General features: G+C 41.7%; 1 protein-coding gene across 2 annotated transcripts in view; it reads right to left on the bottom strand.

The window, feature by feature from the left end:
- Nucleotides 1-19,750, bottom strand: part of LOC122543063 (netrin receptor UNC5D-like) — a 457,617-nt gene that overhangs the window by 214,431 nt on the left and 223,436 nt on the right. For both annotated transcript variants that reach the window (XM_043681271.1, XM_043681272.1), the window contains exon 2: nt 9,463-9,675. In XM_043681271.1, coding sequence (XP_043537206.1) covers nt 9,463-9,675 — 213 coding nt within the window. The remainder of the gene's footprint in view (nt 1-9,462; nt 9,676-19,750) is intronic.

Here is a 19,750-nt window from a genome sequence, read left to right as displayed (position 1 = left end):
GACTGTTTAGGGTTTTGCAAGCGCAGTGATTTGGGTCATGTCAGTATTTGCCTGTTGCTAACAGCTGAAAGCACACGTGGATTGATCTGATGCACCAGTTATTGGGGCAGATGGCTGTCATACCTAGCATGATAGAGGTGTTGAAATTTCTGTATCACCAGACTAATTTGAAATGTCTTTTTCACTTTGCTATTGATGGCAAACACTGCTTTGTGGTATGTGTATAGTCTCAGCATGAAACTGTTAGTGGCACCTGAAGCCCAAATGAGTTAACTGAACTGATGAACTGAATGATACATACACTGAGCCCAGTCTACCTCACCAAATCACCACAGTACTGACTCATCTTGCCATGAGGTCCCTTCTGGACCAGCATCTTCTAAAATATTGGTTGGGTTCAATGAGATGTCTGTAACACAACATGACTTGCTAACCTGACCATATCTGATTTATCCTAACTGTCCGCTATATTTGAATCTGCAACTGCTTGTAAGAATTTCTTATGTATGTAATAGGCTCCATCTTGCACTGGAATTCAGCTTTGAAATTGAGCCATCAAATGAGCCCCTTTTTTCCTATGTGCCTGTTAAGACATTATGACAAATACTTGGATTTGTCATAATGTTGGACTTCTTCTATACAAGAACTTTTAAGATGGTAGCTTTTTGCTTGAAGATAGCAAAATGATTCAAGTCCTCCTTGTATAAGCTTCATTGTTGAAGTTGGGTCCATCAAAGCCACACTGTGAAAATGGAGACCCTGATTAGACAACAGTGCACTCTGTCTAAAATCCACAAACAGACCTTTGATCATCAAATGATTGCCAGCACGTGATTTTAAAATGTAGCCAAGGTAATGTGTGCAAGAGTCATGGAAGCAATATTTAGTCCTCGAAAGAAATTCAGGAACAAAGGAAAATGGTAATGTTAATCAAGAGTGGAAAATTTACTTTACAGTTGATAGCATTTTAAAGGGCATGTCAAATAAAGGGTTGGAAGGCCAAGAGCAGCTAACACTAAGTACCGAATGAAGAAATGAGGTACATTAGCTCCTTTATTGAAACTTAAATGTTCTCTATCTCCCTTAGTGACTGTGTGCATGTTTATAATAGTCAATTGTTTTTAAAACAAATGAGACCAAGATAGAAATGCGAATAAAATTTCAAAAGCCCCACCTGAACATGAACTTGACTTTCTTTTGTTACCAAGGTAGATAAAGAAGCATCAGGCTAGCAAATGGAGATGAAATCCTGTAATGAACCGAAGGATCACGATAAAACAACCTTCAGTTTCCTATAATGCATGTTAACTGGGATGGGTTATTTCAATCTTGATGATGAATACCAAAGGACTGACGGCAACACATGTGGCAGTGTCTGTTGGGAAGGAGCATCTCAGCTACTGCTGTGAAATTGGCTATCCATTGTCATCTGTGGCATAGTGGATAGCACAGTCAGGTTTTGGGATACCTAACCTTATGACCTATAATATGTTATATGATTGATTGTTACATCTCATTGGAGAGAGAGCACCTCCCTAAGAGACACGCACACCATTTCTGATTTTTTTTTTAAAAAGGATAACCTGGGATGAATTGCCTGTGTCCTGATTTAATATGTATCCAAAAACAAGATAACAAGAACAGGTGCTGTTTTGGTTCCTGCTTCAAGAGCTGAGTGCCCTGAATTTCTTTCTCACTGCACTACCCAAGGCAGTTGAATTTCCGTCAACAACGAACTAATGATTTTCTAAAATAAAAATTAAACTCTGATGAAAAACTGGCTTCTGAGTCAATGTATCCATTTCAGAGCCCGGACAATAAGAGCAATTCAGCCATCGTGGATGATGGGAGCAGAATTGTTTCGTGTTTAACACTGCTGCACCAGTGACCTGGATTCGATTCTCCCCTCGCTGTCTGTGTGGAGTTTGCCCACTCCCAGTAACTGAGTGGGTTTTGGGTTCTCTGGTTCCCCACCCACAATCCACAGATGTGCAGGTTAGGTGGATTGGCTAGGCTAAATTGCCCCATAATGTGCAGGCTGGGCGGGTGAATGTGGGATAATAGGGATAGAGCTCTTGGGAAGGCTATTATAGCCTTGTAATGGGACAAATGGCCCAGCACTATAGACATTCTGTAATACACTTTTTTTTTCCTTCCTGCCCTCTTTATTCTTCTCTTCCCCCACCGTCTGAATCTTGCGTAGTCTTAAATTTTAACTAAGGAGCTAATCAATTAGCCTGGAGAACCCCACATTCACAACTGTGCAAGCGAATACGTTTGCTTCTCTGGTTGACCCTGGAACCGTGATGTCTCCCGTGCACGCCCGAGCGTCGACGCTCGACACTTGCGAATGAATGATATGCTGAAACATTCGCCGACAGGACTCCCGAGAACATGTGAAAACACAAGCATTTCGCTCTGCACTTTCGTGAAGCGCTGTTTTTAATTACCCGATTTCGGAGCTCACTGAAAACGTGCCACTCTTTTTGAAAAAGGCAAGAGGGTGGTGTACAATCATGTCCTTCAGGCGGGGATGGGAAGGACGGGAACATCAGGTGTATCAAGGTGATGGTGTCAACCCGAGGGCCATTGCTGAAGGGGGGAGGGAAGAGACTTTTGGTTGTGGAGGGGAGCTTGACTGAGAAGAAAATGTATCTTTCTTTTTCAAAGGGAAAGCACTCACCCTTTTTCCGGACAGCATTCTCCTCAGCTGCAGCTGGATCTGTCTGAGCCAGGTGTCTCCCCACGAGAAGGACAGTCCTCACACACCTGTTCCCCTCCCACACCTGTTCTCATTTGGCCCAGCTGTAGGTAATCAGCTGCCTCCACCTCCCAGGTGCTACACCCAGGGACCATAGCACCAGGGCAAGGTGTCCACAACAAACCCCCTTCCCTCCCATCCATCAGAGCTTCTTGAATCCTTGTACCATGTCTCCAGCAACTGAAGTTCCATCTCCTTCTTCAACAGAGCAGCTGGGCTGAATTTGCTTAGAAATGGCTCTGTTGCAGAGATCAGTTATTTGCTCCTCCTCCCACCCAAGCTCCATTCTATGCTAAGTGTTGCACAGTGGACTGCCATCCAAGACCAGATTGCCAGAACGTTCCTTTTGAGCCTTTGACAGATGTGCCCATATGAGGCCGACCCTCTTGTTCCTGCACTAACGACCTTCCTAAAGGGCCGTGCCCTCAATTGGATAAGATGTTCTTCATCATTCTCGTTTGTCTTGCAGAAGAAGGATCTTGTAAATTTTTTCCGTGCCCTTTCAAGTTGAATGAGGATCCTGCTGTGGACTGGAGGATTTGGTTGGAGGGAGAAGCTGAAATAAGCTGTGGCTATTGTCCCTGGTGACCTTTTTTTTTTAGAGGTTTATAAAATTATAAGGGGCATGGATAAGGTGAATAGTCAAAGTCTTTTTCCCCAGGGTGGAAGGGAAGAGTCCAGAACTAGAGGGCATAGGGTTAGAGTGAGGGAAAAGATTTAAAAGGGACCTAAGGGGTAATTTTTTTTCATAGGGAGTGTGTGGGCAACAGGTTGCCAGAGGAAGTGGTGGAGGCTGGTACAAGTACAACATTTTAAAAGGATGGGTGAATAAAGAAGGGTTGAGATGGATATGGGCCAAGTGGCCCTTTCAGAGAGGGAAGTCTGGTGCAGATGAGTTAAACTGAAGGGTCTATTTATATGCTGTATGACTCTATAACCTCACTGACATTTTTCTCAAGATTCATGTTAATTTCAACCTCTTCATTATGCTCATTGCGTCTAATAAATCAAAGGATGCTACCTACTCTTTGAATAGCCTTCCTGACTTTATTAATAATTCAGCTTCCACTGTACCTCCATCTCTTTCTGCCTCCCCCTTAAAGTTTTGTTTCCAATTCCAGCATTTTGGCTTACATTTTGCTGTTTAAAAAAGAATTTTTAACAAATTGTCACAGGTTGCAATTTGCATTAAATTAAGGGTGTGGGGGTTGCATTTTTCCGCAGACTGACTGACAGTCAATGAAATCCTGAGTGGAAGAAAGCTTTTGTAATTTGTTCTGAATATTTCATTAAATTACCTAAAGGGACACAAACAAAAGTGAAGAGTAATATTTAGCCATTCAGGAAAGCAAAAGGCTACTGATGTCATGTGGAAAAACTGGCACACATTTGCTCTGATGTCTCTCCATTTACTGCCTCTGGTAATGAACAGTTCTCTGGGCAAAAGTATCAACAGCTTCTGTAAGCTTCTGACAAGTTGATGCCTCCAAATCAAGATTAATTGCAAGTCTTTTTACAAGAAGTGAGATTTTGCATTAATGCAGTGACTTTGTGGTCTTGGTATGTCCTGAAGTGTTTGAACGTCATATTTCACAATTGACTGGTAAGCAAGTGCATCAGCTAATTTGCACACAGGCTCTAAGCAAATTTAGACAAATGATTGATAGGTTCAGACAGCACGAAGCAATTCCGTCCATTTGTCAGTTTGTGGATTTTAATACCAAGCAGCCCAATGAGCGAGTTTTCTTCAGCATTAATGTTAGTGATCGGCTGATCTCTGGTGTTGGTTGAGTATTGCCATCGAATTTCTCAAGCCCTTTTAACCTGCATCCTGGACAGATAGCACTTTTAATGCTCAATCATGAGACCAGTTCTGCTCATCAGCTGTCGGATCTATTCATTTTTTTTTACCCTTTTTTTTCAGGGCAAAAAGTAAATATTTACAAGCCATCATTCAAACAAAGAAGCTTCCTGTAAACTACTGCAGACACGATAATGCTGTTAAATCATTCCTTACCCTGGAGTGCTTAAAAGGCAATAAAGTTTCAAATTAGATCATTAAACGCAAGACTGAAAATTTCAGACATTGATAATCCTTTAAAATGCAAGTGAAAAGAACTTCACTGCAGGCTACATAATTATTTGTCTCTGGACAAGGTCAGTGGAGTAGTTTCATTCAACAGTTGTAGCCCAGTGCAGCAGAGGAGGAGATGCTGTAAATGTGTCAGTAAATCAATTGACCACCACCCTGTGTGATGTCGAAGGCCATTTCAAACAAGTAAACTTCAGTGAGCTCCCTTCAGCCTTAACCAATAGTTTAGTGCTTGAAGGAGCAGCAACCAAATGGATTTCTTTAGAGTGCTCCCACTGTGCAACCTTTATCCAGTACTTAATTGAAGGAAAATTTTCTCCTTTTAGTACCAAACGTTAATCAGGCACTTTGATAATCTAAACAGTAGAATCACCACTGGTGATGGTGAGAACATGAACTGGCTGTTTAAATATATGTAAAAACTAAAATGCACCTTCAGCTGGTCTTGTTGAAGTGCAGGATTGGAAATTAACAGGAAGAGGCCAAAAATACATAGCTGGTAGTCAAGCATCATGTAGTTAAAGATGTCCACTCAAGATGCATTTGGGTGAAATGCATTTTAACATCAGAAACCACTGCAAATCAATGAAACAAATGTATAACATTGCATCAGTGATGGGCTGATTGTGCAGTAAAGAAAGAGGCCAATGAGCTAATTATAAGGCTTGACACTCGCGTGATGTACTGAAGGCATTCTATATTGTTTAACTGTCTTTGCAATGGAATGGAAAGTAGAGAGATCAATCTACAGTCAATTGGGTATATGGGATGCCATGCCATTATTTGAAGAGTAACAGCATTGACCCCAACTATCATCTCTCAATAACCACCAACGTAAACACTTAAACTGAAGGACCTAAGTCCCCTTTTGTGAGATAGGTGTTGCTGGATAAGAGCTGATTTCCTGCAACTGGCAGTGCAGTCAGTGTTATGTTGCCAGCTGGTTCACTGTTTATGAAATCATTTGTAACACTGCTGAAAATGAGGGGGGGGGGGGTGAAAGAAAAATCAGTCTTCATTTCTAATCTAAAGGCACACAACTTCATTCATTTAAAACTAACACTAAGTATAGGCAGCCAGTGCATGCAGATGGTTTGTGTTCACATGTGCATATATACACAGCATTGGGGAAATGTAGATACCAATTGTGATCTAAAGTTCTACTCTTAGATTCAAACATTTTATGGTTTGGACATTACACTTGAAATGCCAGTCTTACCACTCCCCAGGTATCCATTCTTCAAAATATGCATCAGCAGGTACTGTGCTCGTTTTTTGGCAGAGCTCTGCAAAGTATTCTAGAAGTCACATCAAAAGCCAAGACTAATACACTGGCAATTCTGTCAAGCCTTAGAACTCCAAATGTCTGCTTTGTGTTAATCTTGCACTGGTTGGTTATGCAAGCACCTTGATAAAGATACCTTATTTCAGGCAAATGCATCTCTGCTTTGCACTAACAAGGATAAGATCAGGATCAAACTTACTCTGATTTTTTAAATGCATTTCACCTTCCTGAATGAACACTTTTTTGCCTTACCATATCTAAAATACTAGATGCAAGAACAGTGTGACATGACACACAGCATTTTACTTGTTCATCTTTGGGCCTCCACCTCCTTTTTTTTGGTTGACATCCAGCAGTAGGTGAGCAGGTAGTTTCTCCCACTGAAGTAATTATCATGGTGCCCCTAGTCCCTGACTCCATCATATCTAAAATACTAGATGCAAGAACAGTGTGACATGACACAGCATTTTACTTGTTCATCTTTGGGCCTCCACCTCCTTTTTTTGGTTGACATCCAGCAGTAGGTGAGCAGGTAGTTTCTCCCACTGAAGTAATTATCATTGTGCCCCTAGTCCCTGACTCCATCTAGACTCTTAAGAAACATTTGGTGTGCAATGGAAGCTCATCTTAGACTCAAATTACAAAGACAACCTATTTCCAGATCTGTCATAACACACAGCCCTGCCCTGTCTTCATGTATCTACTTTTTGAAATGCTAATTCATTTCACTTCAGACTTGACTGCTCATGCTCCTCCACCTGGCTTCCCATTTTCTCTCCTCCACCAACTTTGGACCATCCAAAACTGTGACTCTCTCAATTCATATTGTCACCCATTACATTCATACTCATTTGTCTTTTTTTGTTCCAGTGTTTAGTAAGATCTCTAGAAACAGCACCTCTGCATTTTGCCATCCAATCTGCATCCAGCTGGCCCCACTGCCCAACTCCTGGCCACAATGATCACTTGACCACTTTTTCAAAAAATTTCATTAATTAGAAAATATTTCTCTAGCTGTTGGGGTAGGCTCTCAGGATGCCTTCAGAATACATATCCAGCCCAGTGACACAATCACTGTATGATCACAGTATAAATAATGTTTAAACTTGTGCCTCTTGTTCCCTTTTTAATTTTTGGATATTTATTAGGCTAAGCACGTCACACTGCTGCTTAATGCTCTAAACTCATGTCAGCACCAATCCAGTTGATTTCTTCTTCTGCTTTGCAGGTTCCTCTGCTCGAAGCACAGGAGGCCAGTCCTGAAAGTACTGGTGCAAATCCAACCGAGATATTCATAACTTTAAATATTTACATTCAAATAATGTTGCTTTGAATACCACCCCCACCTCCCACCAACCTACCCCTTAGCCAAGTGAAGTGAAACTTCCTTAAATTTTAGGTTTACTTTTTGCAATGGTGATGTGATTCCTTTTTTTGCAGAATTCACAAGAAACCTTCATAACTGAGGACCTGTCTTTCAAAGAATCAACCATTCTAAGCAAACCTCCAGCGTGAGCTGGATTAATGACAAGTTCTTGACATTGCCTCTCTCTCTCTGCTCAAATTACTGAGACAGTAGTTTTAAAGGTCTAAAGTTGAGACGTGGGATGGAATTCAAAGATCTAAAATGAACACTGCCAGAAGAAATCGCCATGGCACATTGGGTGACAGGGTCCAGATGAATTCGAAGACACTGTGACCTGAAGTATCTCCAAACTGTGACTCTCTCCCTGACCAGGTGAAGATGCAACCTCTTGTTCCCATGCATTTCAATGAGGTCACAACCAAAAGACAAGAGATAATGAACACCTTGACATGTGTCAAACACTTAATGGTCAGAAAATTGCATTGTTATATCAGTGTGCAAAATAATGAGCTGACTGGTGAGACAGAAAGCAAGTTTGTTTGGATTCTTGTGCTCTGAGTGCCTCAGTCCATGGCAAGAGGGCCTTGTTCTGTCTCTGTTCGATGGGTGTTTGTGGACAGGGAAGAGACAGCTTTGCTCTGTATCTGGCTCCATGCTATCACTGTCCTTTTGCCATGATTGGTGACTGTAAAGAGGAACGTTTACTTGCTGTTTAAGAGTAGGAAGTTTTACTGTCTTGATCAAACACCCTTCTGACCGGAACAGTAAAGGCAGCTTTACTCTATCTAATCCTATGCTGCACTTGACCTGGGAGTGTTTTGAGTAGTGTTGAGGGGAGCTTTACCTTTTTAACTTTTTTTTGACATTGGTAGAGAGATCTTTCAGTTTGATTTGAGTGGTGGGGTAGGGGAGGAAAATGTGAGGCTGCTGCTGGTCTTTTTCTGCACAGTGGTCAATGGTATGAATGGTTGTCAAAATGGGTGCTGGTAGGCAACAGCCAAATGACTCTCTTCACCTCAGTGGTGGAAGAGGATTAGGGCTGGATAGTATGGTGCTGTGATATGATCAACGTGCAAGATGAAGATGGGTGAGAAAGATGGAGAAGGGTTTCATGAGCAGACAGAGCGTTGAGAGATGGGGTTGGAAATTTGTTTTTGATTGGGTAATTGCACCACAAAAGCACTAAACGACAACAGGTATGAATAATGCAGAGGAAAAAAATCAAGCAGAGAATGAGAAATGAAGAAATATTCCTCCCAAGATTAAAGTCAAAAAAGCTGAGAAGGACAGCAAGGAAAAAACAAGTGCACAAATTAGTTGAGCAAAATAGAGAGGAGCAGGAAAATTTTGATGTTTTGGGCAAAAGCCATTCATCAGGAATCACCAACCCTTCCTGATGAAGGGCTTTTGCCTGAAACGTCTATTTTCCTGCTCTTTGGATGCTGCTTGACCTGCTGTGCTTTTCCAGCACCACTCTAATTTCCAGCATCTCCAATCCTGACCTTCGCCAAGCAAAATGGAGAGACTAGCAAGAGTAAGGAACAGAGCGCCAGGGAAAAAATCTGAAGAGCACGCACGTTAGAGAGAAGTGGAGAGAAAGCCAAGGAGAGAGATTAATTACAAATTACAATCTGTCTTGTTATGAGACCAAAACGAGTCACCATGAAGTCCAAATTGCTTCAGGAGACTTGTTGGACAATGTTCCAGTTCAGACTGATCTCCACAAATACCCAGTGCTTTAAAGAAAAGACATTCACTCCACATTTAATGTTGACAGGAATTATCTATGGTTGAAAATGATTGAATTCATCTATGCCCCACCCATAAGGGCTGAGGACAAATAATTTATGCATTTAACATTTAGTGTGCACACATGAATGTTTTGATGGGAGGGATTTGGATGATTGAAGATGGACTGTCTGTTTAAAATCAGGAGAGACTTTAGGAAGCTGTATTACCTGTGTGCTCGTCCACATGTTCCTCCAGCATGTGTTCTTTCTGATGGACCCAGTCTCCATTGCACTTGAAGAAGATCTGCATGGCCGGTATCGCTTTGCAGCGCAGCTTAATGGGATTGCTCTTCACTATGTATGAATCCTCTGGTTCAATTAGGAAGCGTGGCAGTGTCCCCAATGGCATGGATTCGGCTTGACTATCACCTTTACCTGACCCTGTTGAAGAAGATGGTGAAATTTTGTTGAAAACAAAGACACTTCAATAAAAACTTTTTTTTTTTGTTTTTTCTTGTTCCTATATATTCCTGCACATTGTATGATCACAATACAAGCTTTTGAACATGTGAACTAGCTGAATTTTGTTGAAAACAAAGACACTTCAATAAAAACTTTTTTTTTGTTTTTTCTTGTTCCTATATATTCCTGCACATTGTATGATCACAATACAAGCTTTTGAACATGTGAACTAGCTGCCAACCCATGCAATTTGCACAGATTTGCTGAATTCTTTGAAGGCCTAGCTGGGCTGACAGCTTTGGGAAGATGGTCTCAGCTGAGGACAAATTCTTTCTCCAAATGAATGATTTGGATGTGGAAAGCACTGCATCAGTCAACAGGGGTGTAGATTCGATCATCATTTTTCAGAAGGAAAATGGTTAATGACTTTCTAACTAAAACGGTGAAGTAACAGCAGGGAGTGGATCTCATTGACTTGCTATGATGGCAAGGTTGGGCAGAATACAACACAGGAGCAGAAGTCGGCATTCAACACTGAGACTACATCTGTGAGTTAGTCATGGCTGACGAACTACCTTAAATACCATTGCCTCACACTATTTTCATATCCCTTTTTTAATATTCCTTTTTTATTGACTGAATTTTATTGATTTTGTGAGAACATGCTCAATAATGGAGTTTCCATAGCCCTTTTTTTGGTTAGAGAATTCCCCTTTTGTAGAAATTCTTCACAGCCTTGATCTCCAATGGGGAAGTAATTTTATGCTCTCGCTTTAGACTTGCCAAACACGGGGAAAGCATTTAATCTAACCTGAGATCAGCACCCCTCATTGTTTGAACCTTCAGGAATACAGGGGCAGTCTGTGGAATATCTCCTCATGAAGACCATCATGCAATTTCAGAGATTCACTGTTGACCCTCTTTACTGGTACTTCCTCTCTGCCGAGTCTTTTTTTGAATAAAGAGACTAGGTAAGCTCTCACCATGGCTCTCAAGTGGAGCAAGCTGCCATTACACTCTTATTCAAATACTCCACTGACGGTCAAGGTACCTTTTTTCAATCTTTTATAGTTGAATTCATTTACTCACTTGTGACTTATGAACAAGGACTCAAATCCTTTTGGGATCCTGCACTTGTAAACCTCGCACCATTTCAAGAAAAATTGCGCATTTGAGTTGCGGATCAAAGTGAGTAACCTCCCATTTAAGGACAATTGCAGTCTACAAGCCCAGCTTATTTGCTTGTCCAAGCCCTCCCTTAAATCGTGTTTGTGTGTGTGTGTAGGATGCTGGTGGAGAAAAGATCTTGACAGTTAAGATTGTGATCAGAATGTGAGAATGGCAGAACACTGGACCGTCTCCTGCCACATGTGAAAGGACAGTCCCACTGCGATGGGGGAGACTGGAGCGAGGACAGAGCAATGTTACAAGCTGAAAGGGAGGAAATGGTTTACAATTTGAAGGCTTAGTACTCCAACATTAAATCCAGAAGGCTGCAAAGTGCCCAGTTTGAGGAGAAAACATTGTTCTTCTGGTTTGTGATGTGATTGGAACACTGCAGCGTGTGGAGGTCACACATGATGGAATGCGAGCAGGATGCTGTTACAATGACCAACTACGGAAGGTAGGGTCTTGTTTGTGCACAAAGTGGCCACCCAATCTGTGTGGGGTTTCTCCAATGTAGAGTAGGCCACATTGAGTGCAGTGGTACAGGAATAAGACCATAAGACCTCGGAGCAGAAATTAGGTCATTCAGCCCATTGATTGGCGGAGCAGACTCGATCATGGCTGAAGCTTGTCAACCCCAATCTCCCAATAACCTTAACCCCTTGACATTCAAGAACTGATCCAATTCACTCTTGGATTTACTCAATGACCTGGCCTCCACAGCCTTCTGGGCAATGAATTCTTTAGATTCACCATTCTCTGGCTGAAGATTTTTTCCTTCGCTCTGTTCATTCTCGAAGGTCTTCCCTTTACTCTAAGGCTGTGCCCTCTGATCCCAGTCTCTAGTCCTAATAGAAACATCTTCCCCAACATTGACACTCCAGGCAATTCAGTACTCTGTTCTCAATTAGTTCCTCTCCTTCTAGACTGCATTGTGTATAGACCCAGAGTCCTCCAACATGGCTTGTATATTAAGCTTTTCATTCCTGGGACCATTCTCATGAACCTCCTCTGAACTCGCTCCAAGGCCAGAACACCAACATTGCATTTGTCTTCCTAACTAACTCAACCTGCAAGTTTACCTTGAGAAAATCATGGACTAGAACTCCCAGGTCTCTTAGTACTTCAGACTTCTGATTTTTCTCCCCAATTGGATGCCTCTTCCTACTTAAGTGAATGACCTCACACTTTTCCATGTGCCATTGCTACTTCTTTGCCCACTGTCCTAACCTGTCCAAATCCTTCTGCAGCTTCCCTGGCACCTCATCTATCTATCTTTGTTTCATCTGCAAGCTTAGCCAGAATGCCCTCAGTTCCTCCATAGAGATCATTAACGTCTTAAGTGAAAAGTTCTGTCCCAATACTGAGCCTTGCGGAACACCACTTGTCAAAAGCTGCTATCCTGAGACTGTTTTGATCCCTACTCTCTGCTTTCTGCCAAACAGCCAAACTTCTATCCATGCTAGTACCTTGCCTCTAACACTCTAACCTTACTCAAGTAGCCTCCTGTGCTCCACCTTGTCAAAAGCCTTCTGGAAGTACAGATAGATAACATCCATTGGGTCTCCTTGGTCTAGCCTGTTCATGAAAGAATTCTTGAAGATTTGTCAGGCATGACCTCTGGTTGATAAAACTATGCTGACTTTGCCCTAATTTACCTTACGCTTTCAAGTATTCAGAAATCTCATCCTTTATAATGGATTCCAGGATCTTGGCCACAACTGAGATTAGGCTAATCTGTTTGTAATTTTCCGTCTTCTGCCTTACTACTTTTAAACAGGGGTGTCATGTTAACTATTTCCCAGTCCTCTGGGACCTTCCCGATTTAGCTATTCCTAGAAGATTACTACTCATGTCTCCACTATCTGTTGAGCTATCTCCCTTAGAACGCCTGGGCATAATCCATCTGGTCCAGGTGATTTATCCAGCTTCAGGCCATTCAGTTTTTCTAGCACCATCAGCCTTGGTGATGGTCACCATACTCAGCTCTGCTCCCTGACTCTCTTGAATTTTTGGGTTATTACTTCTGCCTTCCACAGTGCAGACTGACGCCAAGTAATTATTCAGTTCCTCAGCCACTTCCTTGTTTCTGACTTCTGTTTCTCCAGCATCATTTTCCACTGGTCCAATATCCATTTTTGTCTCTCTCTCTCCTTTTTACCCTTTTCATACATCTGAAGAAACTCAGTCTTCTTTTATATTACTGGTGGGTTTTACTTACCTACTTAATCTTCTCCCTCCTTATTTCTCCTTCTTGCCCTCCGTATTTTGTAAGCTTCCCAATCCTCTGGTTTCTCACTGCCCTTCGCCACATTATATGCTTACTCTTTGACTTTTACACTATCCCTGACTTTCCTCGTCAGCCATAATTGTCTCACACCTCAACTCTTTTCCACCCCCCAAGTCTTTAAAATGTATGGTAAAATACGGCAAAGTCTCTGCATCATTGCATGACACTAAAACCAGTATTCAATCATACTGTGATCACTGCCTCTTAAGAGTTCTGATTTGGAGATGCCGGTGTTGGACTGGGGTGTACAAAGTTTAAAAATCTCTCAACACCAGGTTAAAGTCCAACAGGTTTAATTGGAAGCACACTAGCTTTCGGAGCGACACTCCATCAGGTGATAGCCGAAAGCTCCCTTATCAAGTCTCTGCGTCATTGCATGACACTAAAACCAGTATTGCCTGTTCCCTAGTGGGTTCCATCTCAAGCTGCTCCAAAAAACCATCTCGTGTAATTTGTTGACATTGCTCAAATTCCTTTTCCTCTGATCCACTATCAACCTGACCTTTGCAGTCTACTTTCATGTTGAAATCTATCATGATCACTAACTTTCCCTTTGCTACAATTTTGTCCATCTCCTGGTGTATCTTGCACCCTTGCTCCTGATGACTGTTTGGAGGCCTGTACGTAACTCCAATTATGGATTTTTCACCTTTTTTTTGGCGTTCCTCAATTCTACCTACATAAATTCTACACCATATGACCCAATCTCTTACTATTGATTTAATTACATTCCTTGCTCAAAAGGCAGCCCCACTCCCTCTGCCCACCTGCCTGTATTTTCGATAGGATGTATATTGAATATTCAGCTCCAAATCCTGATCCCCTTGCAGCCACAACTGCATGATGCCCACCACTTCATACCTGCCAATTTCGTTCTGAGACACAAGGTCATCTATGTTATTGCTTACACTGCATGCATTCAGATATAACACCTTAAGTCCTGTATTAACCATCCCTCTTCTCACTGTCATTCAATTGTCCAGTGTACTTGAGGTTTTGTTGTGAACCCTTTGAGCAGTCCTATTTAGACCTTTTAGCCACAAGATTGGAGGGGGTACAGGTGAAATGCTGCTTCACCTGGAAACACTGATTAGGCCCTTGGATGGTGAGTGAAGAGTTGAAGGGGCTGGTATCTTAGCTTTGTGGTTACATGGAAATGTGACACAGGCCGGGGTGTTGGTGGCCGTGAAATGAACTAGTGTCCCAGAGGGAACAATCCCTATAAAATGCAGACAGTGAGTGAGGGGAAGACTTGTTGGGTGATGGCGTTCTGCTGGAGTTTTCTGAAATGACAGTGAATGATCCTTATTGAATGTTGGCCAATGTCTTGTGGTCCTAAATTTCTCAGTCAGCATTGTGAAAGTGGAGAGGGGCTTTAATGGATGGTGTTCCAAATTACATGTTGCCCTTGTGACTTTGTGAGTGCTATTTACTTGGCAAATGCCTCTTACTGAAAAAACACTTTTTTTTTTATTGTGACACATTTGTGCCTATTTTGTATGGAAATACCAAACTGAATCATGCTTTGATTCATGGTAGAGAGTGTAATCCTGGAAGAGCATAGTAGGTCAGGCAGCATCTGAGGAGCAGGGGAATCCATGTTTGGAAATTAGCCCATCAAATCATTCCTGATGAAGGGCTTTTGCCCAAAACATCAATTTTCCCCTGCTCCTCTGATGCTGCCTGACCTGTGCTTTTCCAGCATCTCTCTCTCTTTCTTTCTTTCTCTCTCTCTCTCTCTCTCTCTTTCTTTCTCTCTCCCTCTCTCTCTCTCTCTCTCTCTCTCTCTCTTTCTCTCTCTCTCTCTCTCTCTCTCTCTCTCTGATCTCCAGCATCTGCAGTCCTCAATTTCTCCCCATGCTTTGCTTCATATCAGGACATGTAGTGTCTCGGACAAAGGTGAAGAGGGGTTAAATTAAATGGAGTTGCTGTTCCCCTTAATAGTTAAACAGCAGGCAAGTGTTTAAGTTTACTTTACTTTCTTATTCCCTTTTTTAAAATGTGGTTCTCGCTGTCCTTTTGCTGGCTACTAGTCCATGCCTCATGTCCAAACCCTTGTCACTTTTCTGGAATATCTTCATAATACAGGGGTTCAGAAATTTCTGGCAACTCCAATAATAGGATCAGTCATGGTTATTTTGAATCCAGTAAGCATGTCAATGTTTGGAACAAACAATGTAAACGTGAAAAGAGAACACTATTTTTCCACAGCATTTCTCCTCTCGCCCTCTGGTCGTGAAAATGGTAAATAGGCATATTCCTGTCATCTCTCAATTCCTCTTGTTGAAGCCACCAACTTAAAATGAACCTCTGTCAACTATCCTATTATCTCCTTAAGTGGCTTAATCTGAAGCTTTCTACCAAGCACCACTGAGTGTTTCTTGCAACATTCAAATCATTACTGCATTTGTGACTATTTTGATTTGCTTTTCGACACCACCGAAAACAGATGACCTCATTAGAACTTGTAAATGCCTGTGGTAAGATGGATAGTGAAGTTATTTATTCAGAAGTAGCAACAGCTGTATTTCAATTCCATTGAGATGTGACTCTTAAATCATGTTCAGGAGCCTGTTTTACTGCCTGGGAGGCATCCACTGGACAGACGGGCAAAGGTGCAGTTTTAATTGCAGTTTTCTAAAAGGAATGGAGTGGAAACAAACAAGTTAGCTGATCAGACATGTCGCTCAGACATCGCTCCTGCATTGAGCACTTTAAGAGAAAGTTTAGCCTAGATAAAGGAATAATGCTGTTGCGCTCTATTTTGACGAGTGCTGGGGTTCAGACTGTTGCAAGACATGCAAATATATTGCACATAATAATTGCAATCTAGGCACTGCTCTGTAAATGTTAAGAACTCCCATGAGTCCTCTGCAAAACTTGAATCTTACAGGACCATTCTACAAAAGTTGATGCGCTCCTGGGGACAGTGTGCAAACAATGGCTGTCAGATACCTCCCCTGAAAACAGTGGTGCACCCTCTCCTTGTATCTTAAAAGGACTGAGAGTTTACCAAGTGAAGTCTTGCAAACACCTATGCCCGAGCAAAGAGCATGCAATACTAAGAATTCTGAGGACCCAAACAAATATTGGTGCACTCCGTCTTAGTATAATTTGTCCTTCTGGCACTTCATAATGCTGAGGTCACCACTCAGCTGCTGTAAAATGTAGCCCATTTTTAATGTCATGATATGAAAACTTCATAAACAACAAAATCAGCAAATGTCTGTTCTTCCAAATGCAAAATCATGTGCTAATAATCAGGCTTTAAATATTGCACAGATCTTTAATTGCCAAACCTTTTTCACAGAATTGCTAACATGTGAAATGTATTTGTCAAACTATTTTCTGAATGTATTTCCTTACCTCCTTGTTCTTTCCCACCCTCGTAATTAGAGCTTTCAGAAAATTTTGAGACGCCATACAAAGTATATTCCTTTCCTATGTGTCCTGGCTGGTACTCATTCGTACAACTTGCAAACGGAGTCACTGGCCCTCAGCTTATTTGCGTCATGTTTTACCAGTGAACTTCAAAGTAATGTTGTGTATGTATTGCCGTGAGACACATCTGGCTGACTTGATAAGATGTTATGAAGAATACAAGGCTTAACCGTTCAGAAGAAAAACACAACCAGGATCTGTCACTTAGTAATATAATTAGGTTGTGGGGATTTCAGGAGTCTGTCAGTGGATGAAGTGTATATACTGAGCATCTTTCTGTGGATATCTAATTACCTTTACGTAAATTTGAGCACATGATGACAAGGAACAAGTTAACAAATGATTACATAGCACCATATGCACAACGAAAAGGCCCTTAGGCTCATCAAATCTGGTGACCCACGATATTGTTATAAACTAATGGCAATTGCCAGCATGTGATCTGTATCCCTCTCCTCTTTGCCTTAAACATTACTGTGAATCTGCTTCCAGCACAAATTCACTCCTGCAAGGCTGCACAGTTCCCATCCAGCGAAATCAACAAAGGCAAGTTGACCCAAACACAATGGGAAAGCTCAAGTTGATGCTGAGTCCTGCATTACCCATCGATTGCAAAGCACTTTTATCCATGCCAGCATAAGAGGACTGAAAGTGAAGTTCTTGCATTTTCTTCAAGACCCCAAACATTCCTTCCAGGTGAAGCAGCTGTTCGGTTGGATTATTGTAATGCTTTCAATTTAGTACACTGCATTTACAGCGCAAGATGCAGCGTCCTCTGCAGTGGGGAGATCAAACACACCAAATTAGATGCTGGTCTGCAGAACACGTGGAACCCCAGGTCTCATAACTGTGGGCATTTTACATTCTCTCCCACTCTTGTACTAGGCAGTCAATTCATGAAAAGCTTGACAAATGGCATTTCATTTTTGATTCAGCACTTGAAGTCTTCCAGACTCAACACTGAATTCAATAATTTCAGATTATAACCTCTGCTCTATTTTCACAACCAGTGAATGCTGTTATTGATTCTGTTGCTACCATTTAATGATCCTGTAGACCTCTGTTATTTCTTGATTTGGACCATTTACCACTGCTTTTGTCTGGCAACGGCAGCCTTTTATGCTCTTGTCTTTTACCTGTAGTATCAAAGATGGTGTTGAACTAAGATCCATAAAGGATAAAATATAATCGCTTCATAGAAGGAAGTGGCATACGTGCCTGTGATCAGAATCATTACATTGCCGAGTAAGAATCTGATGTAAAGTGTTCTTTCAGCTGTAGAAAATATTAAAATACATCTGGTGTATTTCACAACTAGGAGTCTTCAAAATTACTCAATGACAAAATATCAGCCTATCCAGACCGTTGCTTGAGTGCTTGCCTACCACCACGTCTGTGTCTATTGGCTTAAAACATAGCTTATATGGTCCTAATTTGAAATGCTAGTTCTGTGCAGGTGTTGCTTGATATATGGAGTTATTCTTGCAGCAGCTTTGCATATTTTAGGATTTCCAGTATGGATTTTGCTCACTTTTATGTCAAAGTCCTAAAGCACGGAGACAGGCCCTTTGGTCCAAAATGGCCCATGCCGACCAAAATGTCCTTCCACAATAACCCCATTTCCTTGCACTTGGCCCATATCCTTCTAATCCTTTCCCCTCCATGTATTTGTCCAAATGTCTTTTTAAATATTATTCATGTACCCGCCTCAATCACTTCAGTTGACAGCTCATTCCAAAAAACATACCACTCTAACGACATCACTGGTATCTTTTTAATGAGCACCCACAAAATCTATGGTGGGTCTGAATATGGTTGATTTGTGGTTTGATTTGCTGGCTACAGATTGGATGTCAATGGATAGCTCACCACTCCGAGAAGTTCCCAGGCCATGCAAATGGTGGACAAGTGAGACCATAGCGCACGGACCACAATATGCTATTTTCACATTTCAGCATCCAATACTTCAATTCTGACCGACTTTGTTTGTTTCTCCAACACTCAGCAGTTGGCTAAATCAATATGGTCAGAGATAGCACCATTGCTTTCTCCGCCCACCGCCAAGTAATATAAAGTGCCACTACTTGGATGCTGACTGTAAACATGCATCTGTTCGTAGTAAAGGAGACAAAAAACTGCAGATGGAATCCAAAGTAGACAGGCAGGAGGCTGGCGGGAACACAACAAGCCAGGCAGCGTCAGGAGGTGCAGAAATTGGTGTTTTGGGTGTAATCCTCCTTTTATCCCAAGAGCAGGAAGGCTCTTCTGCAATAAGAGCCATCAATAATATGGAATTTAGAATACCAGGCTTATCTCCACATTCCCAAGGAATGGGTGTAACAATTAGCAGAAAGTGAGGACTTAGATGCCGGAGGTCAGAGTCAAAAAGCATGGTGCTGGGAAAGTGCAGCCCAGGCAGCATCAGAGGAGCAGGAGAGTTGACGCTTAATGAAGAGCCTATGCTCAAAACATTGACTCTCCTGCTCCTCTGCTGCCTGACCGGGTATGCTTTTCTCGCGCCACACTTTTTTTTTTTTGACCTTGGGTGTAATGATTTGGTTTTTTTCACAACAATCTCCAACAGTTGAGGAAATATGTATCAAATGGTGAATGAGGAAAGTCTGTTTGGTTCTTGTAGACAAGTCCACGTTTAGAAGGCACTAGTATTTTTAAAAAAAAAATTAAGTCACTGTTTTTAGGACAGATGAGGGAATTTTTCGTTTACTAGTGCAACTTTTGGAACACTCCACGTCAAGCAAATAGAGGCCAAGTCCATGAAATATTTGAGGTAGATGATTGTTAGGGGATTACATGGTTCAGCAGAAATTTTGTGTATGGGATTCAAAACACAAACATATCAGGCATAACCAGATGGAACAGCAGAGTAAACTGGAGTTTGGCTAAATAGCCTCTGCCTGCACTTAATTCATGTCTTGTATCCTTTTTTTGCAAAGGATACGCTTTTTGGTGAGTTTAAACTAAGCCACGTTCAGTGCTGAATATCAACTGGTTGATTGCCAGGCAGCTAAACTGCAGCAGAAATTTTGAGGCACCAGAAATTTAGCCGAAGGACAAATCTGATCTGTGGATGCCTTTTAAATGTGCTGCCATTCCCTTCTGGAATCATTAATCAAAACAGCATGCCTCTTCCAATTT

This window comes from Chiloscyllium plagiosum, chromosome 42, assembly GCF_004010195.1.
Source record: "Chiloscyllium plagiosum isolate BGI_BamShark_2017 chromosome 42, ASM401019v2, whole genome shotgun sequence".
NCBI lineage: Eukaryota > Metazoa > Chordata > Chondrichthyes > Orectolobiformes > Hemiscylliidae > Chiloscyllium > Chiloscyllium plagiosum.
Note: the sequence above shows the minus strand (reverse complement) of the source record. Positions and strands in the feature narration are given on the sequence as shown.